The sequence below is a fragment of the Ambystoma mexicanum genome, chromosome 12 (genome assembly GCF_040938575.1).
Source record: "Ambystoma mexicanum isolate Mex_15411 chromosome 12, UKY_AmexF1_1, whole genome shotgun sequence".
NCBI lineage: Eukaryota > Metazoa > Chordata > Amphibia > Caudata > Ambystomatidae > Ambystoma > Ambystoma mexicanum.
The window spans coordinates 411,259,344-411,286,490 of record NC_090936.1 but is presented as its reverse complement, the minus strand read 5'-3'; the positions used below and the strand labels follow the sequence as shown (position 1 = coordinate 411,286,490).

At 46.1% G+C, this 27,147-nt stretch overlaps 1 protein-coding gene across 6 annotated transcripts in view; it reads left to right on the top strand.

Moving 5' to 3' along the window:
* Nucleotides 1-27,147, top strand: part of DENND5B (DENN domain containing 5B) — a 1,683,961-nt gene that overhangs the window by 948,423 nt on the left and 708,391 nt on the right. For all 6 annotated transcript variants that reach the window (XM_069628551.1, XM_069628550.1, XM_069628552.1 and 3 more), the window contains one exon: nt 23,027-23,105. In XM_069628551.1, the coding sequence (XP_069484652.1) occupies nt 23,027-23,105 (79 nt within the window). The remainder of the gene's footprint in view (nt 1-23,026; nt 23,106-27,147) is intronic.

Below are 27,147 nucleotides of genomic sequence, written 5' to 3'. Positions count from 1 at the left end.
TCTTTCCTTGACTGGGAGCCAGTGGACAAGTCTTCTGGCCTGTGAAATATGGTCAGTTTTGGGGATGTGTAGTGCAGCGCGGAGGGCATTCTTTTGCACTATTTGGAGCCTGCTTAAGTTTTTTGACGATGTGCCTGCCAGGAGGGCGTTGCAGTAGTCCAATCTGGCTCCTATAGTAGCTCTGGCTATGGAGAGGCAGTTGAGCGTGGTGAGGTAGGGTTTTATGGCGTAAATGAGTTTGGTGGTCAGAGCAGAAGCTGAGGCGATGGCGCTGGTTTGTTTAATCATTGAGAGTGTGGCGTCAATGTAGACTCCTAAGGTCTTGACGGCAGAGGAGACAGGTATGCTAATACTGTCGATGATCATGTTAGAAAAATCGGGGCTGAGTTTGGTTAGTTTCATTGGGGGCTAGGATGATGATTTCGGTTTTGTCTCCGTTTAGGCAGAGACCATTGATAGCCATCCAGGTTTGGATAGTCGAGTAGATTTTGAGGAGGGCTTCTGAGTCTTGGTCATAGTCTCCGGAGAGGGGGAGGAGAACTTGCGTGTCATCTGCGTAGTTTGTGTACGCTATGTTGAGGGAGTCCAGTAAGTCAAAGGGGGGTTTGGTGAATAGGTTGTAAAGGGTCAGTGCAGTGCAGGACCCTTGTGGGACTCCACAATTTATAGTGGTCGGGGGGGCGCTGTCCTGGTCAGAGTACACTTTCATGGCCCTACCTTCAAGGAAGGATGTGATCCAAGTGGTAGCCTTGTGAGAGAAGTGTGCAGCATTGAAGGGGTGAGATGTGAGAATGCTGTGGTCGACCAGGTCAAATGCTGCAGAGAGGTCGAGCAGAAGGAGGAGAGCAGGTTTGCCTGTGTCCAATATTTTGGTAATTTGATTTTTTAAATCTAGAAGGGCAGTTTCAGTCCCATGGCCTTTGCGGGAACCTGATTGTCTTTTGCCTACGATGGTGTTGGTTTCCAGGTAGAGTTGGATTTGATTGTGTGTGGCTTTGTCTAGGATTTTGAGGAGAAAGGGGACGGTGGTGATCGGGCGATAGTTGTTAGGGGAGGAAGGATCGAGAGAGGGTTTTCTCAGGAGCGGGTCGACCCAGGCTTCTTTTAGGCATTGTGGTACAGTTCCAGATGCGAAGGAGGCATTGTTGAAAGCCGTAATGATGGGGGTGAGGGATTCTGAGCACTCTTTGATTAAGGAGGCTGGGCAGATATCCCCTTTGCAGGTGGAAGGTTTGATTTTTTTGAGGAAGTCCTTGACTTCCGTCTCTGAGACTTCTCTAAAAGCAAAAAGGGGTGTTTGTGAGAGAGAGTTGTTGGTGGAAGGTGTGGGCGAACAGGTGGGGGTGTTGAGAGCTTTGCGTTGGGAGTCTATTTTGTCTTGTAGTGTTTTAACTTTATTGAGGCGGGCAGCCTGGATGCCTGTGCACCATGCTTCATCCTTGATGATTTCATCTGGGCCGGAGGCAGGTGTGGTGAGTTTTTTGAATATGGAGAATATTTCTCTTGATTTGGAGCTGGCATTAGTAATTCTCTGGTTGTAGGATTCAGATTTAGCGTGGAATATGGCTTTTTTGTAGGTCAAAGAGATCTCTTTAAAATCTTTAAGCGAGGATTGGTTAGGCGCTGCTTGCCATCTGGATAGGGCTTTGCGTTTCTTGGTGCGAAGGTCAGATAGTTCTTCAGTGAACCAAGAGTTGCAGTGCATTGATTTTTTTCCCTTTTTTTTCTTCTAGAGGGGCAATGAGATCGATGGCTTGAGTGAGTGTGCTGGAGTAGATGTTGGCTAGAGAGGTAGGGTCATGGATGAATGGAGGCTTGAGTTCAGGGATATCGAGGAGAGGGGCGAGAAGCAGTGAGTTTTTTGGAGCTTCTTACTTTAGCGGGTGGGGCATGAGTTAAGGTTTTATGAGTGGGCATGGTAGGAATGGAGAATTGAATGAGGTAATGGTCCGTCCATGGGAGGGCCGAGATGGAGGTAATTGCAGATGAGCAGTTGTGATCAGCTAGCCAGTCAATGGATCTCCCTTTGTTATGAGTGGGGGTAGTAATTTTGTGTTCGAACCCCATGTTTGATAGTTCTTTGGCTAAATTTGCGGCTGCTTTTGTCCTTCGGGTCAGCTAAACCAAGGTTAATGTCTCCTAGAAGGATGCTTTTGGTGGTGCTTTTGAGGTTGTTGCCTATGTTTTGGAGGAGTTGCTTTTGGTAGTCAAAGTGTGATCCTGGTGGTCTGTAGGTGATAAAGAAGTTTATGGTGCAGTTGGGTGAGAGGGCTAGTTTAGCAGTGAGGAGATCAGCGTTGTTGTCCCATTGTTGATTACACATTCTTATGGAGAGGGTGTCTTTAAAGATGAGGGCGACGCCGCCACCACCTTTGGAGTTTTTCTGGTCCTGTCTGAGAATGGTATAGTTTTGAGGGAGAGCAAGGTGGATGGATGGACTGGAAGCTTCATGGAGCCAGGTTTCGGATATGGCAAGCAGGTCAAGATTGTGGGTGGTGATAAGGTCATTGATTTCATGGGCATGGACAGAGCGCGCATTGATGAGAGCGCATCTTAAGTCTGGTCGTAGAGTGTGTGTGTTGGCGTTGGTGGTGTTGGGGGTGGGCGGTGCGTATTTGGGTGTGTGAGGCTGGGGTGATAGATGCAGCGTGATGGGTGCTAGGGTAGTGAGCGTGGTCAGAGAGGTAAGTCTGGGCGGCTGATGTATGGGTGCGAGAGCTGAGTCTGTTGTTCCCAAGGAGTGTGGAGTGCTGCGGAGAGTTGGGTGTTTGGTGCGTGTTCTTAGTCTACAGAGCCTGAGGTGGAGTGGGTGATGTCCGATCGGATTGGTATGGTAGTTGAGTGTGGAATGGAGTGCAGACGACGGTGTGGTGTGTATGAGGTCAGATGGTGGGGTAAGGCATGGGTGGGCATTCTGGTCTGGGTGCGCATGCGGCATCCTGCAGATGGCCAGAAAGGAGAGGGATGTGAAGAAGATGGATAAAGATGAAGGGAGGTGTGTAGGCGCTTTGGGGTGTGTGCCAAGGGGCTGCATTTGTAGACAATAGATGTACACGTAGGTGGACAATAACACTGTTGGTAAGGGTGGGCAGTAACACAATTGTGCAGGGCCGCTAGGGGCAGGCAGTTACGCCAGTAGATCAGGGCCACTGGGGGCCGGCAATAACACAATTGAGCAGGGCCAAGTAGCAACGTAGTCAATTATGGTAGTCAGGCTGTTGAAAGTTAGACTTGAGCTTGCGGGCAGCGCAGGAGAGGTGGCGTGAGACGCTACGCCTGAGATGTGAGAGGGCCAGGGGGGACATTGGCTAGCTGGAGGCTGCATGCGGAAAGAAGTTTTGTAGTGGCGTGTGGAGGACTCGCCTACATTCCTTTGCGAGTGGAGGAGCGTGCCTGGAGAGCATGACGGCCCCTTAGCGCCTGTAGCGCTCTGTCAGCTCAGTCAGCTGTTGGCCTTCTTCCTAGGCCTTACTCCGCCCGAGACTGCTTGAATGCAGCGGCTGAACACATCCCGGAGGGTGAGGATTGGGATGGTTTCTTGGCGATAGTAAGAGATGGAAAGGAGGCTATGGAGGAGTGCCTCAAGTCAGGACTGGACACTGCTGATAGTGTGAGCAGGTCCATGGCGTTGAGCATGGTTTTACACAGATTTGCTTGGCTGAGAAAATCTGGTTTTGCATCTGATGTACAGTCCAGGTTACTCAATATGCCCTTTGACGGCTTGGGGCTTTTCGGCATCAAGGTGGACGAGAGCTTGGAGAAGCTGCAGACCTCAAAATCGAGAGCAAAATCACTTGGCGCCGCTATAAGGCAGCCTCAACAACACTCTTACGCAGGCTCATCTTCCTGGAAGAGTCGCCCCTTTCGCCTCTATTCCTCCTTTGGAAAAGGGAGGGGGCAGGCCAGTCAGAGAGGCCAACAGAGAAAACCCTTTTGTGGTGGAAAAGGGAGAGTTGCTAGATCAGCCACAGCAGCAGCTACTACCTCCTCAGCCACTGCTGCTGCCGCTACAAAGCCACTTTGTGGTCTTAACCCACAAAACCGCGGTGGGAGGCAGAATCACTCGGTATCTGGACGAATGGCGGGGCATTATGTCAGATGCCTGGGCACTAGAGATAGTGACCCATGGTTACTGCCTTCCTTTTCATCAAAGACCTCAAGATCATCCACTGGGAGCCAATTCTGTAAAAATTCCAGACACGCTCCTTGTGCAGGAGATTTTAACCCTCCTAGAGAAAGGTGCAATAGAACATGTACCTGTAGCGGAGAGGAACAAGGGTTGGTACTCCCCTTATTTTCTCATCCCCAAAAAATACAGAGGGTTGAGACCCATCTTGCACTTAAGAAACTTGAACAAGTTCCTCAGGAAGGACAAGTTCAGGATGGTGACCCTTTCTCAAATCCTTCAGGCTCTTCAGCTTCAGGACTGGCTGGTTTCATTGGACTTTCAGGATGCTTACTTTCATCTGCCAATCCATCTCAAGCACAGAAAGTACCTGAGGTTTGCAATTGGCGAATCTCATTATCAGTTTCGAGTTCTGCCATTGGGCTGACCTCAGCCCCAAGGGTTTTCACCAAGCTGATGGCTGTAGTGGCAGCGAGTCTCGGGAGGAGGGATTAATGTCTACCCTTACTTGGACGATTGGCTAATCGGGGCGAGTTCACCAGAACGAGCCCAGGAACATTCGACCATGACCTGCCACTTCTTACACAGACTGGGCTTCTCCCTCAATTACAAGAAGTCACAAATGATTCCAAGCCAAAGACTCCAATTCATGGGAGCAGTCCTGGATACTACCTCATGGAAAGCCTTGCCTCCCGAGGAGAGAGCTCACCACATTCTGCAGATGGTAACGAAGTTTCAAAATGCCCAACATCTATCGGCTTTCGACTTTCTAAGGTTGCTAGGCCTCATGGCATCCTGCATTTTTCTGGTGCCAGAGGCTCGACTGAGGATGAGATCCCTTCAATGGGCCCTCAGGACTCAATGGTCCCAGTTTTCGGGGGGCGATGTCAGATCTTCTGCAAGTCTCAGCCAAAGTAGCTCAAGATCTTCTATGGTGGGCTTGCAAGGAGAATATCCTCAAGGGGGAGCAGTTTTGGCAACCATGGCCGGAAATAACGGTAGTGACTGACGCCTCACTCACTGGGTGGGGAGCCCACACCAACGACAATCAGTCTCCATCGGAGTTCAAACTACACATCAACCTTTTGGCGCTGAGGGCAATCAGACTAGCGCTGAAGGCCTTCCTGCCCTCTGTACAGGGAAAGATTGTCCTAACAAATGACGGACAACACAGTGGCCATGCACTACCTCAACAAGAGAGGTGTAGGATCACTCCCACTGTGCAGAGAAGCAATGCAGCTCTGATTCTGGGCAATGCAAGAAGGAATCTCTCTATCACCAATTCATCTAGCAAGAGAGAAAAACACGGCGGCAGATGCTCTGAGCAGGCAGAGCACAGTCTCCCACGAATGGGAACTAGCTCAGGAAGTCCTTCAAGAGATCTTCGCCCTTTGGGGAACCCCTCAAGTGGATCTGTTCGCGACCAGTACCAACCAAAAGTGCGAACTGTACTGCTCAAGGGAATTTCCCCCGAGAGGAGCTCTAGGGGACGCGTTCATGGTGGACTGGATATTTCCACTCCTATACGCATTCCCTCCAGTCCCTGTGATTCCTCAAGTAATCAGGAGGTTGAGAAAGTTCAGGAAAACCATGATCCTAATTGCCCCGGATTGGGCCAAGAGAATGTGGTACCCGGACCTTCTGGACATGTCCATCTGCCCTCCAATACGTCTTACACAAAGAGAGGATCTCCTCTCGCAAAGGGAAGGTCAAGTTGTCCATCCAGAGGTCAAAGCTCTCAGCCTCCACGGCTTCTGAGAGACTGAGATATAAGGATTGGGACCTTCCGGACGATGTTATGGAAATGTTGCTTTCGGCTAGAAGGCCAGCAACAAAATCCTTGTACCAATGTCGTTGGAAGAAATTCAGTAATTGGTGCAGGGATAAGAATGTGGATCCTTTTCAATGTAGCACTCCGATGGTGCTTTCCTTTCTTTTACATTTGGCCAACTCAGGGCTCCAAGTTGGTACTATTAAAGGATATTTGGCAGCGCTATCTATCTTCAAGCGCTCCTCGGAAGAGGTTTCGTATTTTTAAAATACCTTTTTAGTTATCCAATTTCTTAAAGGGTTAACAAATGTGTTCCCTCCTACACCTTTTCAGGAATTTCTTATGTGTGCCCCTTTTAAGCCTTTACATTCTTGCCCTTTAAGGCTCCTAACTTTTAAAACTGTTTTACTAGTGGCTTTAACTTCAGCCCACATGGTGAGTGAGTTGCAGGCACTCTATTGTAAGCCTCCTCACACTATTTTCCACAAGGATAGTTATTTTGAAGGTCAAACCCTTTTTCTTACCTAAAATAGTTTCAGATTTCCATCTGTCAAAAAGAGTACTTTACCTTTTTACCCTTCTCTGCACGCTACTAAAGAGGAGGAAAGGTTCCACAGGCTGGACCCTAAAAGGGCTCTCAGCTTCTATATCTCTAGACTTGAAAGATTTAGACAAACTGATCAGTTATTTGTCGGTTACACTGGACACAAATTGGGCCTTGGTGTGTCCAAACAAACCTTATCCAGATGGATAATTCTAGCAATATCTGAATGTTACAAGTTGGCTGGGAAAGAGCCTCTAGATGGATTAAGGACTAATTCAACCAGGGGCATAGCAACTTCTACGGCTCTTCAGAGGGGTGTTCCTGTGCAGGACATTTGCGCAGTGGCCACCTGGTCATCCATGCACACCTTTGTAAAACATTGTTTGGACTCCACTTCTTACCAAGGTGGCCTTTTTGGAAAAGCTGTCCTTCATTCAGTACATAATTAAAAACTCTGGTACTCCCTCCTCCAAATTACAACTGCTGTGGGAGTCTATCTAAGATGAGGAATACGTTGGAGGACAGTCAATTCGAAGAACAAGTTACTTACCAATTGTAACGTTCTTTCGACTGGATGTTTCTCCCAAGTATTCCTCATCGACCCTCCCAACCTACCCCTCCGTACAGTTTTTACTCTTTTTGCACTTGTACTTCCTTAAGAGCCTGACATCCTTCGATGCTTGATGCAACTGATGCGACCATTAACACCGAAAAAACAGAAATGAGACCAACAGGCGTGGCTCGAGCCCTTTATACGACGGATGACGTCGACACTCGACTGCAGCCCTCGAGGCACTAAGACTACGCGGCCTCGAGCACAGCACCCTCTGGCGAAAACATTTCCAAAGAAGAAGCAGCAAGCTGACAGATTATCGAAGATGAGGAATACGTGGGAGGAACATCCAGTCGAAAGAACGCTACAGTTGGTAAGTAACTTGTTCTTTCATTACGAAGATTGCATCAGATTTTCACAAAAAACACTACGATCACCTTACCAACTATTTATCCTAATGCTTCTACTCCAGCGGAAAAAGCTTTGCATTCCGTGGATGTCACAAGAGCTTTAAAGTACGATCGGGAACGCACTGTTGTTCAGATCATCCAAACAACTGTTTGTGGCATTCAGCCCCTCCAATAAAGGGCGGCTGATTTCAAAACAAGGCATCTCACGCTGGGTGTCAGTGACTATATCTTTCTGCCACAATAAAGCCAACAAACCATTGCAGTCAGCTCCCATACCTATCGGAGACATTTGCCAGGCAGCAACGTGGGCAGTGCCCCACACGTTTACCAGGCACTACTGTCTGAGTCAGCAGCATAATGAGGACGTACAGGTGGGGCTAGCAGTGCTCCAACGCCTGTTCCAGTAAGGTAAACCCCCCAGCTTCCAGGGTTTTGACTCTACTCCTCTGTTATTGACTTAGTTATGTCCTTCTATTTTTTTGATTATATTGTATATGTCCTGTTTGCCTGATGTACACCTCCAGGCATTCTTACTGCTACAAAATCTATTCACAGCTTGTTAATCGATTAAACATCCACTGCTGGAGAAGGGAGTAGTTTCTTACCTGTAACTCCATTTCTCCGGCGTTGGTATCTTGCATGGATTCACATGCACCTTCCAGCCTTCCCCCTCAGGCAAACAGCCTCTTAGGACATCCTCTTTTTGGACAGGTTAAAATCTGAGGGGAAGCCGCGAGGCGGGCCCATACACTCTGCATCCCATTGGTGCTGCCTAAACGCACCCATAACGACATTTATAGGACACTGAAGGTGTCACGTTTTTTCCATAGGAAAACTATTAAACTAAAGTTACCAGGGTGTTCCCAGCCTCACAGGGAATATTCACATCATGTGAATCCATGAAAGATACCAATGGTGGATACATGGAGTTAAAGGTAAGAAACTACTCCCTTCATGCTTACAATTATTATCTTCTGTTCTCTGTGCTAGTCCAGAACTCCAATTTTTCACTGTAACCTTGGCACGAGTTGTGCAGCTATTGTCTGGTCTGCTCAGGTCTGTATTTTCAGCTAATTCAGTGAGTCTAATGTTCTGGAGCCCTGAAGTTTCTTCGATGCTTCCCATTCACTGAAACGTGGCTGCGCCATCCATTTTTTACAAAATGGCTACTTTTTACTGTTGCGTTTATACTTTTTAGCAAGCTTAGTAAGCATCTCCTTTGCCTTGCGTTTCAGCGTATAAAGGCAAGTTTGACCTAGTGTCTGTGTATCTTCATGATGAGTACATATCTTCTTCATGTCTGTCTGTTTCGGTAGTGATGTCATTTGCGCTCTTCATCTTTGGTTACATCATATTCATGTCCACTAAAGCTTGCAAATCCATCTCCTCTTCGATCGCTCCAGGGTAAGGTTGGTACGGTTGCCTTAGTGAATAGCATCTCTCATACTTGTGGTATCACAGCGGCAAAGGGGCAGACACCATAAATGATGCGCTCCTTTTCGTTCCTATGATATAGAAATGGGAGAGGGGCCGGCGCTATGAATGACTCATTCATCTGCCTCTCGACAGAGGGTCCTAGAAGGCTTAGCTCTGTGGAATGACCAGTCGACTCACACTTGGTCGCCACTAATGCAGCAAGGATGGAGTTGACCACTGGCAAGGCTCCCTGGTACACCTGTTATCTGCCACAAAACGTACCAAGGCCACATACACGTCAACCTGGACACCCTCAGTGGCAGCCTTGCTCGGTGACTCAGGCTTCACCCGCTTGTGAGGGCAGATTCTTCAATAAACTCCTCCTATTAATGAAATCTCCTCAAATGACCCGCCCCTTTCTGTAAACTGCAAGGAGAGTTTGCAGAGGATGAGTGTAGGTTCCTGATAAAAGGCGAGTATCCTGAGGCAAAAGACAAGTCGACCACTGGAACAGAAAAAGCAAAGAAGACTAGATGCCTGCAGCCCCTACCGGTAACCGCAAAGAGACTACTGCTGTCCTAACTCAGTTTTCTAATGGACAGAGGAGCTCTGAAGGGGACTCCTTCCCTTTGTCTGGTGGGACCAATCAGCCATAAAACGGCCTGCAAGACGAGCTATCACACGATGTACTGCAACCGTCCTGGGCTGAAAAACGGCCAATACCCTGGGACCGCCGACTATATGACAGTGCATCGTCTTACCATGAGCTAATCTTCCTAGAACTTTGGTGGGCTCCTGTTGGACCTCCGGAGGCATCATCCCCCTTCCTCAACGTCCCCTCACCAGTGCAGGACCAAAGAATTGAGTTCATCCTTGGAGCCTGTGGAAATGTGCCAAAGCTGCAGAACGACATTGGAGCATGGCAAATCCTTTGCTGGGAGTGCTTTCTCTCAACTGCTGCTGCAACATCACTTCGAGTCGCTCCTTTCGTCACCATGCCAAGGAACAGGAGACTGCGTCCACTGCTGCTGCATCTTCGTCACAACTCGTCGCATACTGCGGGATTCATACTAGTACAGACCTTAAATCATCCTGTTGCTCCGTTGCTGCTGGAGTGCTGATTCCGGTGTTTGGGTGTTCACCCATACTGTTCACCCAGGCCTAACACTTGTGCGCCTATAGGGAGCCTTTCCCAAGGTCCCTGAAAATGTTTACTTACTTGTAACTGAAGAATCCCCTGTATCTTTGCCTTTTCTACATCTGTACCTTGCCTGCTTTCCCTCCAATCTGACTTTGAAGAAGTCATACCTAGATAGAGATGGACTGCTTAATTATTTAAAACATTTATCCAACCGCACACAGCCCATGGGCATCTAGGCGCTAATTACCCTGGGAACAGGTGAGAAAAGGAAGGTGGTAAGAAGGCAATCCAAAAGTCAAGGCTCGAAGGGCAAGTTAATTGAAGAGGTGTGTTCTTAGCTGTTTTCTGAAGGCGTTGTAGAATGGTACCTCCCGTAGGTGGGGTGGGAGGTCATTTCATAGGACAGAGAACGACAGGGAAGCTGGCACCACCCGACCTTTTGCGGTTACATCTAGGTATGAGGCGATGCTTGTAGGCCTTTCTTGAGGGCCTTGATGTAGTGTGCTTCTTGAGTTTTTGTGAAAGTTAAGGGGCACGGGGAGTCGTTGGACAGGCAGCGGTGGGCACCTGTATGTTGCCCAAAGAGCAGGGTATGGGCTGGTGGCAGCTACATGCTGACTTGGCAGTGGCTCTGAGTGTCCTCCATTTTTGGGATACCCAGGTCCTTGTCATAGGAATCAATGCGTTCACGAAGAAGGGTAAAATGGCCACTGTAGCCCCTTGGTTTGTGTTGCCTTTACACCTAGCTTTCCAAAGTCCTGTGAAGCCCTGACTGTCCCTTTCTTCCTGACCGTCTGTTGGGTGGAAATACCATATATGGCTCTAGGGCTGCCTCCTGTCAAACTGACTGGAGCCTTCCCAGCCAGGGGCTGTGTGTTGGAGGTACACTGTTGGGGCAACACCTGTATGAATTGTGTCTGATGCCCACTCCTGTGAAGCCCTGACTGTCCCTTTCTTCCTGACCGTCTGTTGGGTGGAAATACCATATATGGCTCTAGGGCTGCCTCCTGTCAAACTGACTGGAGCCTTCCCAGCCAGGGGCTGTGTGTTGGAGGTACACTGTTGGGGCAACACCTGTATGAATGGTGTCTGATGCCCACTCCAATTCTGTGTTCTGGGTGTCTGATTTTGGGGTGTGTGACACAATGCCTGCGCTGACTGAAACTGGAGTGAATGCAGTGTAGTGTTCTGAAAGGCTGGGTGCTTACTCCAATCCACATTCTGTGTTATGGGAGTCTGGGAGGAGTGATTGGCCTGAATGCTTGTGAGCCTGATTGCTTGTCTGCATGAATGCACTCGTGAATAATTGGCTGAGCTAGGCCTGAGTGAATAGGGAACAAATATTTGTAACTGGGGACCTCTCACTCACCAATTTGTTCTGAAGCTGAAACCTGAAGCTTGAATCCTGGGTCCAGTCTGAGAAAGGAGTCTGCAGCTGCATTTCTTTAAGGAATCAGAAGATTTCTGAGCTGACCCAAGGATGAAATCAAGAGGACTTAGATAGGTGACCTCTTCCCGAGCTATGAGGGACCATCGTGCACCTGCTACTCTCCAGAGGTACCCTGGAAGCCAGTCCTGTGTGTCTGCCATCTGGATAAGGGGTCTTTGAGAGTTTGGAAGAGGAGTTCTTGCACATTGTGAGTCCAATTGTCGCCCAGGGTTCGGAGGAGGAAGCCTGATTGCTGTCTACCGCCCAGAAAAGGGGGTACCCTGGCATAGTGCTACTTTACACCCAGAACTGCAAAAGTTCGATCTGAAAAAAATATTTCAAGGGACATCCTTGACCTCACATCTGACCACTTTTTCCCACCTAAGAAGAACTCACTTCGCTGTGTGCAGAGGAAGGTCCACCAGTCATTTTCCCACCACCAAAAGCCAAAGACGACGTCCTGAGGGTCCAGCTTTGGTGAGGGTCCGTTGTTCGGTCCAGGTCACCAGAAGCCTTCCAGTGGTCCATGCTGTGGTTGCAGCAACTAAGATCCAAAAGTTGGTAAACCGTGAAAATCCTGAAACCAGACACCTATTTCTGCCGCTGCACCCGTAGCCACTGAAAGGCATCCGAGGTCCCCAGTGGTCTTATCTTCAGTCAGGCCTTTTCCGAGTCAACAGCAAGTTTCACCTTCATAGGATATCGACAGCCGGAGTAACGACCCGGCAACGGAGACCACCGAGAAGAACAAAAAAGTGCTGCCTTTCCAACGTGGTCTGGTTCCTAATTTTCTCTTGGCCTGAGCATCCCATTCACTCCTTCTTGCAAAGGGGGTCCATATTGCAGGGATCCCATCGAGTAAAGCCGAGAAACTCCACCACTACACCTGCCATGGCACCCAAGGTACTGTAATAAGGAAGATTTCCTTTCCGGCTTCAGGAATCATCCAGGGGTCCCAGATTTGTTGTGGATCCTGTTCTCCTGTGGCATCTCAGGTACTTTGAGGTGGTGAAACCTGTAAAAAGAAAGCAGAGCATTATTGAACTTGTTTGGACTGGGCTGTAATAGACAAGATGAGTTCACCTTGACTTTTTCTTTACAGGTTGCCCACGTTAGGGCAGGAGGCGGTGGTCCTCATACAGGAAGTATCACTATTTAAGTCTTAAAGGAATAGTGCGCTCAAAAATATTATTGACTTAAAAGATGGGCAATAATCCAAAACGTACATTAAACATAATTTTAATGAAAGTCCCTATGTAAACTTTTGAGCAAACGAGGCTCAAAGCGTTTACATGGGAGCATCCATTTTGCCATTTCAGTCAGCCTCCTCAGCTCTGCCCTGGCGGCACTAAACAAGCAGCAAAAGCCCCCTACTGGGAGCTTTTGCTTACTACAGCCAGAGCAGAGCTCAACATGAGCTGAGGAGGCTGCCTTCACTTTCATTTTACATTTTTGGTGCTCCCCAAGCCCAGGGATGCACAGAAAATGTAAAATGAAGGCAAACAGCAAAGGCGCAGCAATTACAAATACAACGTTGTTGTATTTGTGATTGCAGTGGTTGGAAAACCACGGAAATCATAAATACAAGAAGGTTGTATTTCTGACTGCGGCGGCTTTCGCATGGAGTCTCCTGGGCTCCCCCAACACGGGGGAGCCCAGGAGACTCCAAGCGAAAGCCGCCGGTGTCAGAATAACGTTGTTGTATTTGTAAATACTGCTGCATTTACAAATACAACAACGTTGTATTTCTAACTGCGGCGGCTTTTGCTTGGAGTCTCCTGGGCTCCCTCAGGGTTGGGGGAGCCCAAGGGACTCGAAGCGAAAGCCGCTGCAGGCAGAAACACAGCAGCATTTGGAAACGCAACCGCCTTGTGTTTCTGCCTGCAGCGGCTTTCACTTTGAGTCTGGTGGCTTTCACTTTGAGTTCTGCTCGGAGGAGTATGAGAAACCTAGAAAGAAAACCGCAGAGTTTGTAAGTACAACAACGTCGTAATTATGTTTGAGGTAGCTTCAGCCTGGAGCTCAGGGGACTCCAAGCTGAAGCCACCGCAAACATAAATACAACGTTTTGAAAGCTGCGGTTTTCTTAAGTTTTCCGGGCTGCTCCAGCCCAGAAAACTTAGAAAGGAAACCGCAGCTTTTATATTAGCAGTGCTTATTAAAAAAAAGAAATGAGCACTTACCTAGATGCAGATTTCCTGCCTGCATTCTCTGGTCTCCGGCACCAATGAAGCAAAAGCCACCCAGTGTTAGCTTTTGTTTATTACAGTTGGCTGGCTTTTGCTTCATTTGTACGAAGGGGCAGCACAGGAAGCTCATCCATATCACAAAATGGATGCCTCCTAGTGCTTCAAATGTTTGAGTTTGAGTTTCATTTGCTCAAGACTTTACATAGGGACTTTGTTTAAAAATATTTTTTATATATATTTTTGATTATGGGCCATCTTCTTGGCCAATGACATTTTTGAGCACACTATTCCTTTAAGACAATATACTGCCTATGGTCTGAAACAAACCTTTCTTAACCTATGCAGTCATCCCTTGTTTAGTGTTTCACATACTTTTTAAAAACTCAGCAGTTGAATCTTAAGTATTTTGTGGTACCACTGAGTTTATATTGTATTTCCATTATTTGAACAGAACTGCCTGAGTCCAAAATGTTTATATGTATATATTTACTGGACCTTGTTTAAGTAAATCTTGACGTAATAAAAGACTTATCGAATAACATAGTGTGTGGACATACCTTTGTGGGGGTTTGGAGAATCACTGTACTTAGGAACTAGCCTGGATCACCTCCCGAGAGCTTAAACCTTAGTTGCTTGTCCACAATACCAATTGAGAGCCTTGGCTGGAGTGCGCTCTGCCGTTGTCCCACCCATATAGAGGGCAGAAGTACCGATACCCCCCCTTCAGTCTTTATACATTGTGTGTATAAAATAACTTTTTTGCTATAACTAGAAGTATCTAAGAGTTTTTTTGGGCCTATGTATTTACCCAGTTCATTGTACTTACCTACAGCTTACAGCTCCCATCTCCCTCCTAAGTAGGCCTACCTGCTCTGCCATACTACCAAAACCTTGAGTAGTACAGACTTCTACTAGAAGTTAGGGCCCGTATACCAAGGGATAGTTTTATAAAGTCTTACCACATGTAGACTTTAGGAAAACTCCCCTAACAGTGACCCCAGCACAGAACGTGGCAAATCTTTGCCGGGTTGACTGGCTATGTCCCCGGGACCTCCAGGACACTTACATACATATACCGTTTTGGCATCCCCATTTCCAAAACCTCCGGTCTTCCATCATGGGAAGACATTTCCAGCACAAGGTTCTGCCATTCAGGCTCAATGCTGCACCGATGTTCACTAAGATCATGAGCTCCATAGCCAGCCTGTTCAGGATCAGGGGCCAGCATGTCTACCCCTATCTGGACGACTGCCTTAACAGAGCACACTCACCCCAGTAAGCGATCCGCACCTTATGCACACTAATCAACCTTTTATTAGTTTTGTTTCACAGTGAACATCAAGAAATCAGAGTACACCATCACACAGAGGATTACTTTCATAGAATTTCAGTGGAACACAGTGCAGGCCACAATGTTCCCCACGCAGGACTGGAGGAAGGATATTGTAGCGGCAGTTCCGCATTTCCGGCAAGGGAATGCACAACGTTGTGGTGATACCAGCATCTGTTGTCCCTGCAGGCAACCTGCATATTGTCGGTGCCCATGCAGAGGCATAAAATGAGAATACAGCTCCATCTGGCTGCCTTCTGAGACCAGGAAACGGAGTCTCGATCTGACAGAATTTCAGTACCTGCTGCAATCGGGGAGCATTTTATATGGTGGAGGGAGGAATTCTGTCATGGGTCATGAGCCCCGTTTCATCCGCCCACTCATTCGATGACTGTAGCAACTGATTCTTCCTTGGAGAGCTGGGGTGCTGCGCGGAGGACTCACTCGTCTCAGAGTCTGAACCAGTGGAGACTTGGACAGGCATATCAACCAATTTGGAGTTGAAGGCGATATTCCTAGCCTTAAAGTCATTCGCTCCTCTAGTACGAGACAAGGTGGTGCTGATTCTCATGGACAGCACGACTTCTGTGTTCTACGTGAACAAGAAGTGGGTGGGGACCAGGTCCCCTCCTCTGTGCAAGATGGCTATTCAGTTGTGGGACTGGGCCATAGCACAGGGGATGTGGCTGCGGGCCGCTCACATTTCAGGCCAGGACAATACAGATAGGCTCAAGACCAATAGGAGTTGGAGGATTCCATCATGGTCAACCAGAGATAGACCTGTTTGCCACAAGCAGCAGTGCCAAATGCACCAGATTTGCCTCCTGGGAGGGCCAAGGCATGGAGTGCGAGTGGGATGCTTTTCAAATAGACTGGTCAGAGTTTACCTGTTATGTGCTCCCACCAACCCTGCTCTTGCAGAGAGTAATCAACAAATTCAGAACTTCCATATGTGCACAGTGATACTGTTGGCTCTGCTGAGGCCCTCCAAGGAGTGGTACTCTGACCTCAAGCCATTATCGGATCAAAACCCAGTTAGCCTGTGTTAGGAGGGCTCAGGTTGGTTGCGTTTATATTCCTTGTTCTTTTGTATTTTCAATACTCATTTTATTGTACTTTGGTCTGCATTCATTGCTTGTATTGATCATTTATTGCCCTAGTTCATATGTGCCATCACATTGAACCTGGAACTAGGAAATCCGTAGCACAGGAGGGGTCCCAGATTCCATGGAGAGCCAGTTGGTGTGTATGTGGCTAGAGGTCGCTGCTTGTTTAGACTTGGCTTCTGCTAAATGAATAAAACTCTGTCCATAAGTCATGCTGTGCTTAGACTGCTTCTTCAGAATTCTCCCTCCTGCAGTTAACATAACAGCCTGGCAGTGTCAGATTGGATGCTGTAAAAACAGGGGAACTCTGTGCTGCACCCCAATTCTCAGTCCATGGCATTAGCAGCCTGGTGCCTGAGAAACTGACAGCTGAATATGAGCTAATGTCAGACTACAATTTGAATAGAGAGAGACAGAAAAGACTGAACCTCCATACAAGAGGAAATGGTCAAGATGTTGTCATTGGGTGCATATTACATGTATTGACCCTCTATCCTGTCCCCTACATAATGTGTTGTCGTTTTCAGTATATAGGCAAGCATGTATTTCTACTCTCCGAGCAGATTTAAATCTTTATAATTCTTTAAAATTATATTTTTTTTCAAACAGAGAATGTAACCAAAAAACTTCACATCCCATGAACCCCTGAGTCTCTTGTAGTCCCCAGCTCATACTTTGCCTCTGGGCTCCATAAACTGCTTCCTGCCCAGGTCCTGTCCTCTTTTCTACTCTTCCTCCATATAAGTGGCATTTTGTATTCGCTCCTGCTTTGGAGTACTTTACAGTATAAACGATTATCTAAGTCTAAGTACAGCATTGTTTTTTTAATTTTTTTAATAAAGCGCTTAATACCGGGGTTTTTAATTCTAAGTGCGGATCCGGGTTTCAAACCTCTGTTGCTCTATGTGGTCTTGCTTCAAAGACTAGCACGTTGCCCCTGTCCTATCCTCCATTTCACCATTGAGCAAGTGTTATTTTTTCACAGCCCAACGTTGTCTTGGCCAGCAACATATATCCTCCAAGACTCTGCCTTCCTGTGACCTCAATGTGGTCTTAGTGACTTGATGCATAAACCCTTGGAGCCCATGGCTCCAGTCGAGGTTCAGTTTGTAACCTTAAAAATTGTTCAACTAGTGGTCTTGACATCAGCTAGGATGGTGAGCGAAATTCAGGCGCTGGCAGCATATGAACTATACAAGAAGTTTCATGGGGACAAGGTGGTCTTATGGACGCACCTCCCTGCCTAAAGTAGTTGGAGAATTTCACAATAATAAAGAGATCGTCCTTCCTACATTCTTCCTTAACCCTCAATGTCAAGCAGACAGGGTTTTGCATTGCTTAGATGTTAGAAGGGCGCTAAGTTCTACCTGGACAGGTCAAAAACATATAGAAAATTTGATTCACTTTTTAATTTTCAGTTGGGTATTCGCCGGGGAAGCAAGCGTCTAAAGCAAACAGTCAGATGGATAGTGTCTTGCAAAGCAGAGGCTTACAAAGTACAAGTCAAATCTCCTCGGATGGAATTCAGGTGCACTTGGTTAGTGCCAAAGCAACAGCAGTAACTTTTCAGTAGCATGTCCCATGGGAGTTGATTAGTAGAGCGGCAACACATTCCACTCTGCCTTCTGCAGTCATTACTGTTTGCATGTTAGCTCATGTGAAGATGCCGCTATTGGCCGGGTAGTTCTCGGGAACCTTTTGCGTAAAGAGACTTTTTGCGTGAAGTGATTTATCACCTCCCTATTTCTGGGGCTGTGTTGGAATAGCCCATACAGTATGGAGGAAAGGGGACAGTACGTAGGAGTAAAAACAAGTTGCTCACCGGAGTGACTAATCTACTCCTAGTCCAAAGTCCCCTTTCCTCCATATGCCTCTCCATCCATCCCCCTCAGTGTTAAAATGCGTGAGTGCTGTTGTTCCTGATGCGTGTCAATGGAGACTGAGGTGTGGCACCATCTGGCTGAGGCACTGTATGTGGTCACACCTAACCTCGTGCCTACACTTGCATAAATTAAATCCCTTAAAGGGCAAGTGTAATTTTTTGTGTGGCAAAAGACTCCGGTCCCGTTCCCTGTACGGGGACGCCCATACAGTATGGAGGAAAGTGTACTATGACCTAGGAGTATATTAGTCACTACAGTGAGCAACTTGTTTTTTTTGCTTGAATCAGTTAGGTTCCCTTTTTCCTGGTGGTAGGTGGTGTTGTAATTGCCCATACAGTAATGAGGAAAGGGGACGTGACTACTGTACTCTTAGTCCGTCGTCCCCATTCCTCTTTACACCCTGCACACATGCCCCTAAAAATGTAGGTGTATTTAGGTCCATCATTCCCAGATGCTTTAGAAAAGAGGGAACACGGTGTGGCGCTGTAGGGCGGGGCTAGAGGTGTGCAATCACACAACAGACTGCTGCATCTGTGTGTGCCTAAAATGTCAAATGAAAAGAGCATATTTTGAGGTGCAAAAGGCTCTGTTCCAGTCTGCACCTAGGGATGCCCATACAGTATGGAGGAAATGGGACTCTGGACTAAGAGTAGAGTAGTCACTTTGGTAAGTAACCTTTCCTTTCTGGTCTCGCTGCCAAGGTTTAGATCACTGAAGAAGGGTACTACAGGTTTCAGCCTCCTAACTAGGTTTGGTTATGTTGAGGCAAAGCAGTTAAAGCGTTGAACATTCTCAATATTCTATTCTATTCCTCCAGACTGAAGGTAGTTCAATATATCTAATTGTGGCAACCTTTGATTCAGGAGCAACTTTAGAGTGAATTCTCTAAGGATACTGTGGCGGTGTAATGTAGTTTCATTTTCATCATGATCTTGAGGTGGCAAGATTTTGAATGCCTAATGTGTTAAGTTGACTGTTTTTAAATGGAAGTATGTTTACTTTACCCCATCGGTATGAATAGTGCCTGCAAAACCTTTTTTTAAACTGCTTGTCTGAAATCCTGGGTAGATTTCTAGCACCCTATGTATTCCTAGTACCATTGTTATGCTCTGAGTGAGATTATTCATTGTTTGAGAGAGTTACTGCACACCCACATCAGCATCTGAGAGTATGTACCACTCATACACTCCCCCAGTTCTTCAGTTAATTGTTCACAGATTACTTCAGGGGAGATGATGGCAGAGACAATATGATTCACAGGCCATTACCAGTATCTATTCGATGAGGTATTAAACGATTAGCCACTGACTCGGTTCAAGGTTTTGCCCATTATGTAAGATAACCGAAGGTCCTCCAAAGCATGGCATGTCTACATTTATACGTAACTACCAGTATGTCTTTGTGTTAGTATAGCAGTACTGTAAGGGGAAATGCATGAAAACGAGGGTTGCAGCTTCTCCTGTGTCTTAACAAAAAGAAAAGTTATATTATTTCTGATGCACAGATGACTGTATCGTAGCACCAATGAAAATAAATCGTAGTGTTCAGATGGTCTGCCTTCACATTTGGCATACTGGTCTCAGTGGAATAAAGCTTCTTCTTTAGGTATTTCCCCACAGGTTGGAAAACCTGCGGAACTGACTTGGCCAATCATCCTCCTGAGACTAATAAAAATGAGCACCATTAAATGAGTAATTGGGCGTTCTGGTCATAGGGCTTTTTATGGACTTGTATGACTGGCAAAGAAGAGCTATAAAACCAGGAATTAAGAGGATTATATGCCCTTATATCCTGATAGCTCTGTTCCAAAGCAGTGGGAATTGGTATTGTTTTGTGAACAGTAACTCACCCCCCCCCCGCCAACTCCCCCACCGCCCAACTCCCTCTCCAGGGCTGATGTATACCTGTACTACGTGAATCCAATGGTTGTCTCACAATTTATTTTGCCAACCTGAGCAGAGGGTAATAGTACTTTGCCATAATTTCTTTGATTGTGCTACCAGGTGCCCAGATCTGTAGGGGCTTTCCTGCGTAAACGGTTTCTCAATTCTACATTTTGCTCAGTGCCCTTCTCTTTAGCGTGGATAAGTGTGAACTTCTCAAATTCCAAGTCTTGTCTTTTGAAATGCACTCATTGCCGTACATTGATGGCCTTTCGTTCCCTTCTGTCTCGCTCCTCTCTTGTTGTGACTCTTGGAACAAAGCTAATATTTGTATGCTTACCGTTTGGGCTCCCAGACCGGCCTACATAGCGTTTGAGGCTGCTTCTAAATATACAGTATGCATACATTTCAGCATCCAGAGAAAGGCGTATGACTGGGGAATAATTTCACCCACGAACAGTCATTGCTGGGTTATAAGGCTTCAGATAGTACAATGAGATTTCGAAGATGGTTTGGTGAACCTAGATAATAAGGGTGGCTCTTGTAGGCCAATAGATGACATTTGTGATTAAAGTAAGAGTTTAAAAGACTAACATTTCCAGAGTTATAATGGAGACATTTTCTGAAGTGTTGATTTGTTTGAATCATTTCCTTGTCAAAGCAATGTGAACAGAATGTGAGAAGGAGCTTCAGACATTGCGAAATGGCTTCTATATCAGTCTTGTAGAGAAGTCAGTTTTGTGTCGGTGTAAATATTTGGCCATGTTCGAAAGAACATGGATGGCAGCCTGAAAACCTGATCGGTTTGTCAAGATCAGCAACCGTTGTCATGATCAACAACCACCGGCTAGAATTGCTCAAAGACATGAAAGAACAGAACCCAATCTATGATAATTGAGATGTTTGTGTGCTTGGTTGGAGTCAAGTACATCTATTGCAGGTTTGTTTACCTAAAATATACAGACATGTGAAATGAAACTTGCAATCAGTCACAATAAACATTCTTTGAATCTATTAATTTAATTGTGTGGAATGTTGAGTCGCACAGTGCTGGGGTGTATTTTCATTATTTGGTACTGTTCCTTTGAAGGACACCCCAAGCACTTCCTTACCATTGAGTCCAGAGAATCTGAACCCCTATGCCTAGGGATCTTTACTCAAATGCACATGGCAGGCTTTCTTCTGTAGAAGGAAGACTTAGATTCCCGACGGAGAGAGCATTATTGTTTTGTGGGTAAAAAGGCACAAAAAAAGAAACCGAACGTAGCCAAAAAGTGATTCAAAGTTGATTGATTTGTATTTATTTCTTATATAGCACTTTACGCCAAGGCGCTTTACCAAATGTAAGGAATTGGTACAGTTTTAGAAAAAAAGACATAAATTACAGGACACAAAAGAGAAGAAGTAAAGTAACAGGAAAACCAACAAAAAGGAAATGATATGATGGTCCGATAAGCCATAAAGTGGAAAGTCGGATAACATGATGTATTACTACCAGACCAAATCCAGCCAATCCCAGACACAAAAACGAACTCTGGGGAAGCAAATGTAAAGAAAATAACAAGTCAGCAGGCTCATCCAAAAAAATAGTCTGAGCAATCCAAACTTGGGCGACAGCCTCCAGTGCTTCGACCACCTTTGCCCTCCAAGATAATTCCAACACCGGAATTTCAACAGTCTGAAACCCTCGGCGACCAACAGCTATCTGCCACAACGAGGCAAGCAGCAGCAACAGAGCCCACAAAACGGCAGAAGACACTCCTCAAAAAGGCACCAGCAGCTCATCCGCACTCTGGCAGCAAACAGGCAAGCAAGAGCTGTGGGAGTTGTGAGAGAGCAACAGCAGCCGACACCGCCGCCCACAATGTCATGACCCACGGCTATGTGGAAAGCCCCTTTACAGCACAGATGACCCGGGCTATTCTTCCCACAGCTCAGCCGCTTAACCAACACCTCCGCTGTCCTGCGCCAAACATAGGTCACGGTCCTCCTTGGCAGAGGGGCTTGTGTGCGATCTGTGTTCGTCCGCCGAACAGGCCCCTTAAGCTGCAGCATATGAAAGATGAAATTAGCATTCAGACAAGGAAATGTGAAAACATCAATTGCTCCACTACGTGGTCCGACAATATTTCCTCATGTCTTTCCTTGGGTGACCTTTCCTCTGAGTTTTTTTCAACCTGTTTTTATTTTTCCAAAGAATCAAAGGTTAGGGTTTCCTGTAAGTGGTTATGAGATGTGACTTTGTCACGGTAATCAGATGCGGGACACTAATCTTTGGTGAGTTGTGTTTGCTAAACATTTAATAGCAGCACTGCAGGTTGAGGACAGGAATGGGCAGCAAATGATCCCCAAATAACTCTTGACACTTACCCTGACCATTTATTGGCAACCTTTGCAGGTTTTCAGCACATTGTCTTCAATGCAACCAACAGATGATTCTATAACCTCTTTAAGCAGCTTTTCACGCTTTGCATGGTTGCATCTCCTGTCTTCTGAACATGCCAACAGATGTGTTCCCATAATACAACTAAAACTAACTTTCTTCTATCATCATGTTTGAAGAAACTTATCTTTGTGGCTAAATATACTTTTGATGGAATAAGCAAGATTTATGAATTGTGCTAGGCAGCAGAACATGTGTGCCTGCAAATATTGCATTGGTGTGCCTAGTTTAATTTCTCTGACCCGACTACGTGTATAATTCAAAATTGAGTTTTCTCTCTAAGCTATACTATGCCTACTTTTCTTGAATCAACGTGCTCTTGGTTTTGATTTAGATTAACTCTTAATGCCATTTCTTACCAACTTTCTTTATTTATGCATCTGTGTTTTTCTTCCACAGGTTTTTCAGGAGACCTTAGGTTTAATAGACTGGGCATTGTGGTTAAGGTGTGGGTGTATGAGTTGGTGACTTGGGAGTAGTGTTAAGAATTAGAGTTTAAAATAAAATATTTGAGAAACAGTTTGGTGAGGAACAACTAGTGGAAAATATTTTTTTAATCTTAAATCGCGAAACTTGAATATTACTGTCAAGTGGAGTAGATGCAGTAGGAGCTGCTTGAGTAAATAGTTGTTGAGGTGTTATCATGGATTTGAGGATATTCAAGAGTCATAACAATGGTGCACAAATTAACCACTTTTAAAGTGGAAGTTCCAAAGCTTTTCAGTTTAATTTTCAAAAATACTGGCTGAATATTGTTGCAGAAATGTCCTTTTATAACATTGAAAAAACTCCTATTTTTCAGGGTAAATCGGCTTTGTGGTCTCATTTACTTCAGTACCAAGAAAGAGAGGAGAAACAAGAACATATTGTCGAGTCACCAGGTAAAAATGTGGCAATTTCTTTTATTGGTAGTTGATTTCCCTTGTTCCAACTGCAAAACAGTTACTTTGTTTCATCTCAAGAGGGAATGGGGGAGTTGGAAGAATGCTTAGAGCTTTGCATATTTGCATGTCTTGGTACATTCAGATCAGCATAAGTGCACAGGGAGCGGAAGAAGGAGGACTGCTAAAGTGACATAAGAAGTGTGGTAACTAAAGTGATGAAGGGGAATAGGAAACAGGCTGAATTGGACATGAGCAGTAACGCAATAAGATTCATCTGGCAGAGACAGGCTCTAGCAAGAAAAACCTGCCCACCACCAGAGACTGGGGTTCAGATTTAGGTCTTGCAGTCTGAGCTGCAGGAGGAAGGGTGCAAGCATTTTACCAAGCCACCTGCTCCAGAAGCCCTGTGGTAGCATGCTCCAAATTAGATAATGGGGGACCCAAACCCCTACCTATTTTGGAGCCGCCAGAAGCAAGCGCAGTGTAATCCTGGGTGTTCCCTTAGCTGCAGCATACCGCTGAGGAAGTGCTCATGGGCTGGCTTTATTGTCACTATTCCCAAGTACCCCAGTGCACATGCCTGGGACATGTAGTGCTGGATCCCCATCTTTATTATTATATTTATTGGCTGCAGACGTACCTTCGGGAAGCAATGGAAACCTTGCATCATAGAGGTTAGAGCATGGTGAGATAAGCAGAGTAAGAGATCGGAGAGCTAACTGGACAGGGGGTGGGCATTTTGGTAGCAAGGTATCTGCAAGCAATCACGGCAGGAAACAGTGGGGCGTAGATCACCCAGTTTCAGGTAGGGTTGGGGAGTGGAGGGGTGTGTGGACCGAGGTGTTGGGGACAAGCCTTTCTTTTAAGGGGATGGTCTTTTGCTCCTTCCGGAACTGTAGAAGCAAGGGGGCCAGTCTGATGTTGATGTGGAGGTTTCTTTCCTTCCTGCACCCGCAGAGTACAACTCTGCACATTTCATTACTTCTGATGGATTGTCGGCCTCTGTAGAGGCAGAGTATCTCAGTGAGGTAGCGGGGGGACTTCAGGGTGTCTGCCCTGTAGGTAATCAGATCCAGTGTATTTTGATGAGGGTTGGGCTGATGTGGTCGAATTTGCAGTCCTTTTAGTTTTGCTGTAGCATGCAGGACACATCTCAGGGGTGCCTGGGTTGCCCGTGGAAGGCCTTCCAAAAGGGCGTTGCCACAATCCAGGTGGGAGAGGACCATGGCTTGGATAAACAGATTAGAAGACATTTTATGGGATGAAGGGCTTGATTTTAAAGTTGATAGAAAGCTGTTCGTCTTTTTCTTACGGTGTGCTGTTTGAAGGCGAGGTGTCTGTTTATGTCAAGCCCAGGTGACTGGGCGCAGGTGACCAGGTGGGTTGTGAAACCCTCAAGTGTGTTCGGTGTTGTTGGCCAGCAAAAGGAATTCCGTTTTGGAGGGGTTGAGCTTCAGGTAAACACTGGACATCCATGACTGGATCAATGTGAGGCAGGCCTTGAGCCTGCTGATCTTTTTGATGGAGGATATCTTGAGGTAGAGCTTTGTCATCTCTATATTGGTGGGTGTGAATGTTGTCGATGGAGAAGGGTTCAGTGCAGTTTCCTGATGAGATTGAATATAACGTGAGCAATTGTCATGCAGCAAATGTTTTATGAAAGTACTTCAAACCAAAACATATTGGTGGCATAGATTTAGGTCTGCTTTGCTCAAGGATTTTTTAAACCACTTCAAATATCCCCTAAGGTGCACTTGCTCCATTTTGATCAGATTTAGATCCGGTACTCGGAGTCCGAACTCAATGAAGACTCTCGTTCTCAGTAAATCCAGGAGATGACTAATGTTTTAGATCATTATACTATATTCTTAGTTTCCAACTGTTGTGCAGATAAAACCATTGCCAGTGTATGAGCAGCACTCCACACACAATGTGCTCCAGGAATGCATGTCACCTATTAGCCCCTCAAAGATGACTGGGTCGATCTAGGGGATCCTTTCTGTCACAACAGGGTAATCAATAGAAGACTCAAAACCATGGAAATGCTCACAATGAGGTTTATTTGTTCACAACTAGTCAGCTTGGGCTATCTCTATGTCACCTATTAAGTTTTCCCAAAACCTGCTTGGGTTGGGACCATCGACTCCTCCCCCTTTTGTCTTAAATTCCTCTTCTTGCAAAAGTCACTTCTTTGGGATTTCTAGTATACAGACTTTTGCTGCTTTTTTGGCTGTTGATGGTGTCTGAATCTGGTATTCGTTTACCAGGACTCTCCCTCCAAGTACAAGTAAAATGTGGAGTTGGTTGGGCTGCCCTCCTTCTGAACAGCGATAGGCCTGCTTCTCCTTTAATCGGACCTATACTAGGTTCTTGGCAATGTTCCACACAATCCTTTTACTGCTCTGGATCTCGTCAGTGACCTAGCTGTTCTTTCTAATCGATGCATCCCATCTCGGCTTTTTCTTCTTTGCTCATCCTCCTCTCCTCTACCTTTGTTCTGTTCTCCTTGCTGCCTCTTTTGCTTTCCTCCACCTCTGTTCCATACTATCTCCTCTCCATCTCCTCAAAACTCTCCTTGTCACACCACCACACTGTAACTTGTAGCTGCACCTCAGTAAGGTTAACTTTCACCTCCTTGCTGCACTTCCTTTTTTATAGATTGATGCAGTTGGGGTGTGTAATTGTTTGGCTACATTCAGCTTTATAAGTGGTGATAGTGTTGCCTGTGGTTAGGTGCCTGCACATTCTACAGGTTTCTCATCTGCTGGGATTAGTCTAGCAATCACACTGTGGTTCTTCTAGACTAAACCTCATTCCGCGAATTTGGAAACAGTTGGTGAGGACTTCTGCACAAGCAGCCACCTCATCTTTTATTAATTTCCATTATTCTTTAGGGTTGGCTTGATTCTGCATGTGTGAATCCTCAAAAGCAGGTAACGATCAGCAGTTCTTCCCTACAAGCAGGTATCACAAACCTTTGTTTTTTTTAAAACCAGTTTGAATCTCTTGGTTCTCCTGGCCCTCTATCTGCATTTCCTACTTTATGAATGCTTCCAGATGGTAAAGGTTCTACACCGAGTATGACTTGCCAAGCCCATCCCCAAGTTGTATACTTAGGGATAGGCTGCAGAGCCTGTTGGATAAAACGAGGACAAGTCCCAGAATGCAAAGTAAAATCCAAGACTGGAAAAGCACCTACAGAGTGGACTGGATCATGTGCAAACAACCTTCGCTAGCATCCTCAGCCCTATTCAACTAAGTTAGTCATGTTGTAGTCTGTTTGTAATTTTAATCCTGTGACAAGAGAACAGAGTTTTCAGTTGGGTCAGTTTACTCCTCTTCCCTAATCAGTGAGTGAAAGATCTCTAAGAGCAGCCTAAAAGTATAGCAGAAAAGCAATGCACGGGAATGTTAGTTTTGAGTACCAGGTAAACACTTTTTTTGGTTTGGAGAAGGAAACGGGGAAAATGCTCCCATTGACTAGCATTGGGATGATGGATATTCCTGGAGCGAGAAAGTAGGCATTTTTGAAAAATTGGGTTGACTGGCATGTATGGGCACCCCCACCTCCTACAGCGTACAATGGAGCATTCCACAGCACCCAGTCTCCTACAGTACAATACTTTTCATGTTGAATTCTGTTCCCTGGGTGCACTTTCCCACTGATGAGGTATGTAACAAATCCTTCATTGTTGTCATTTCTCCACCAGAGGGGGGCTTCCCATGAGGCCAGGGAGGCGAGGCCGCTACCAGATTGTCCCCCTGTGGGTGGTACTCAGCATGCAGATCCCATGGGAGGAGACCCTACTGTGGGATCGGTGAAGGCTATCGAGGGAGAACGCGGTATAAAAAATGACCACATCCCCCAACACTGTTGGCGCCAAAACACTCCCATCTGCTTTACCTTCTCTTTCTACTAATAGTTACTTTATGCAGAGTAGACCTGTCTTGAGTATGAGAAAAACAATGCTGTGATGAGGCAGAGTAAGCAAAACCTGGAAAGCTATTGCTCTGTGGATACTGACACGAGGAAGAAGAA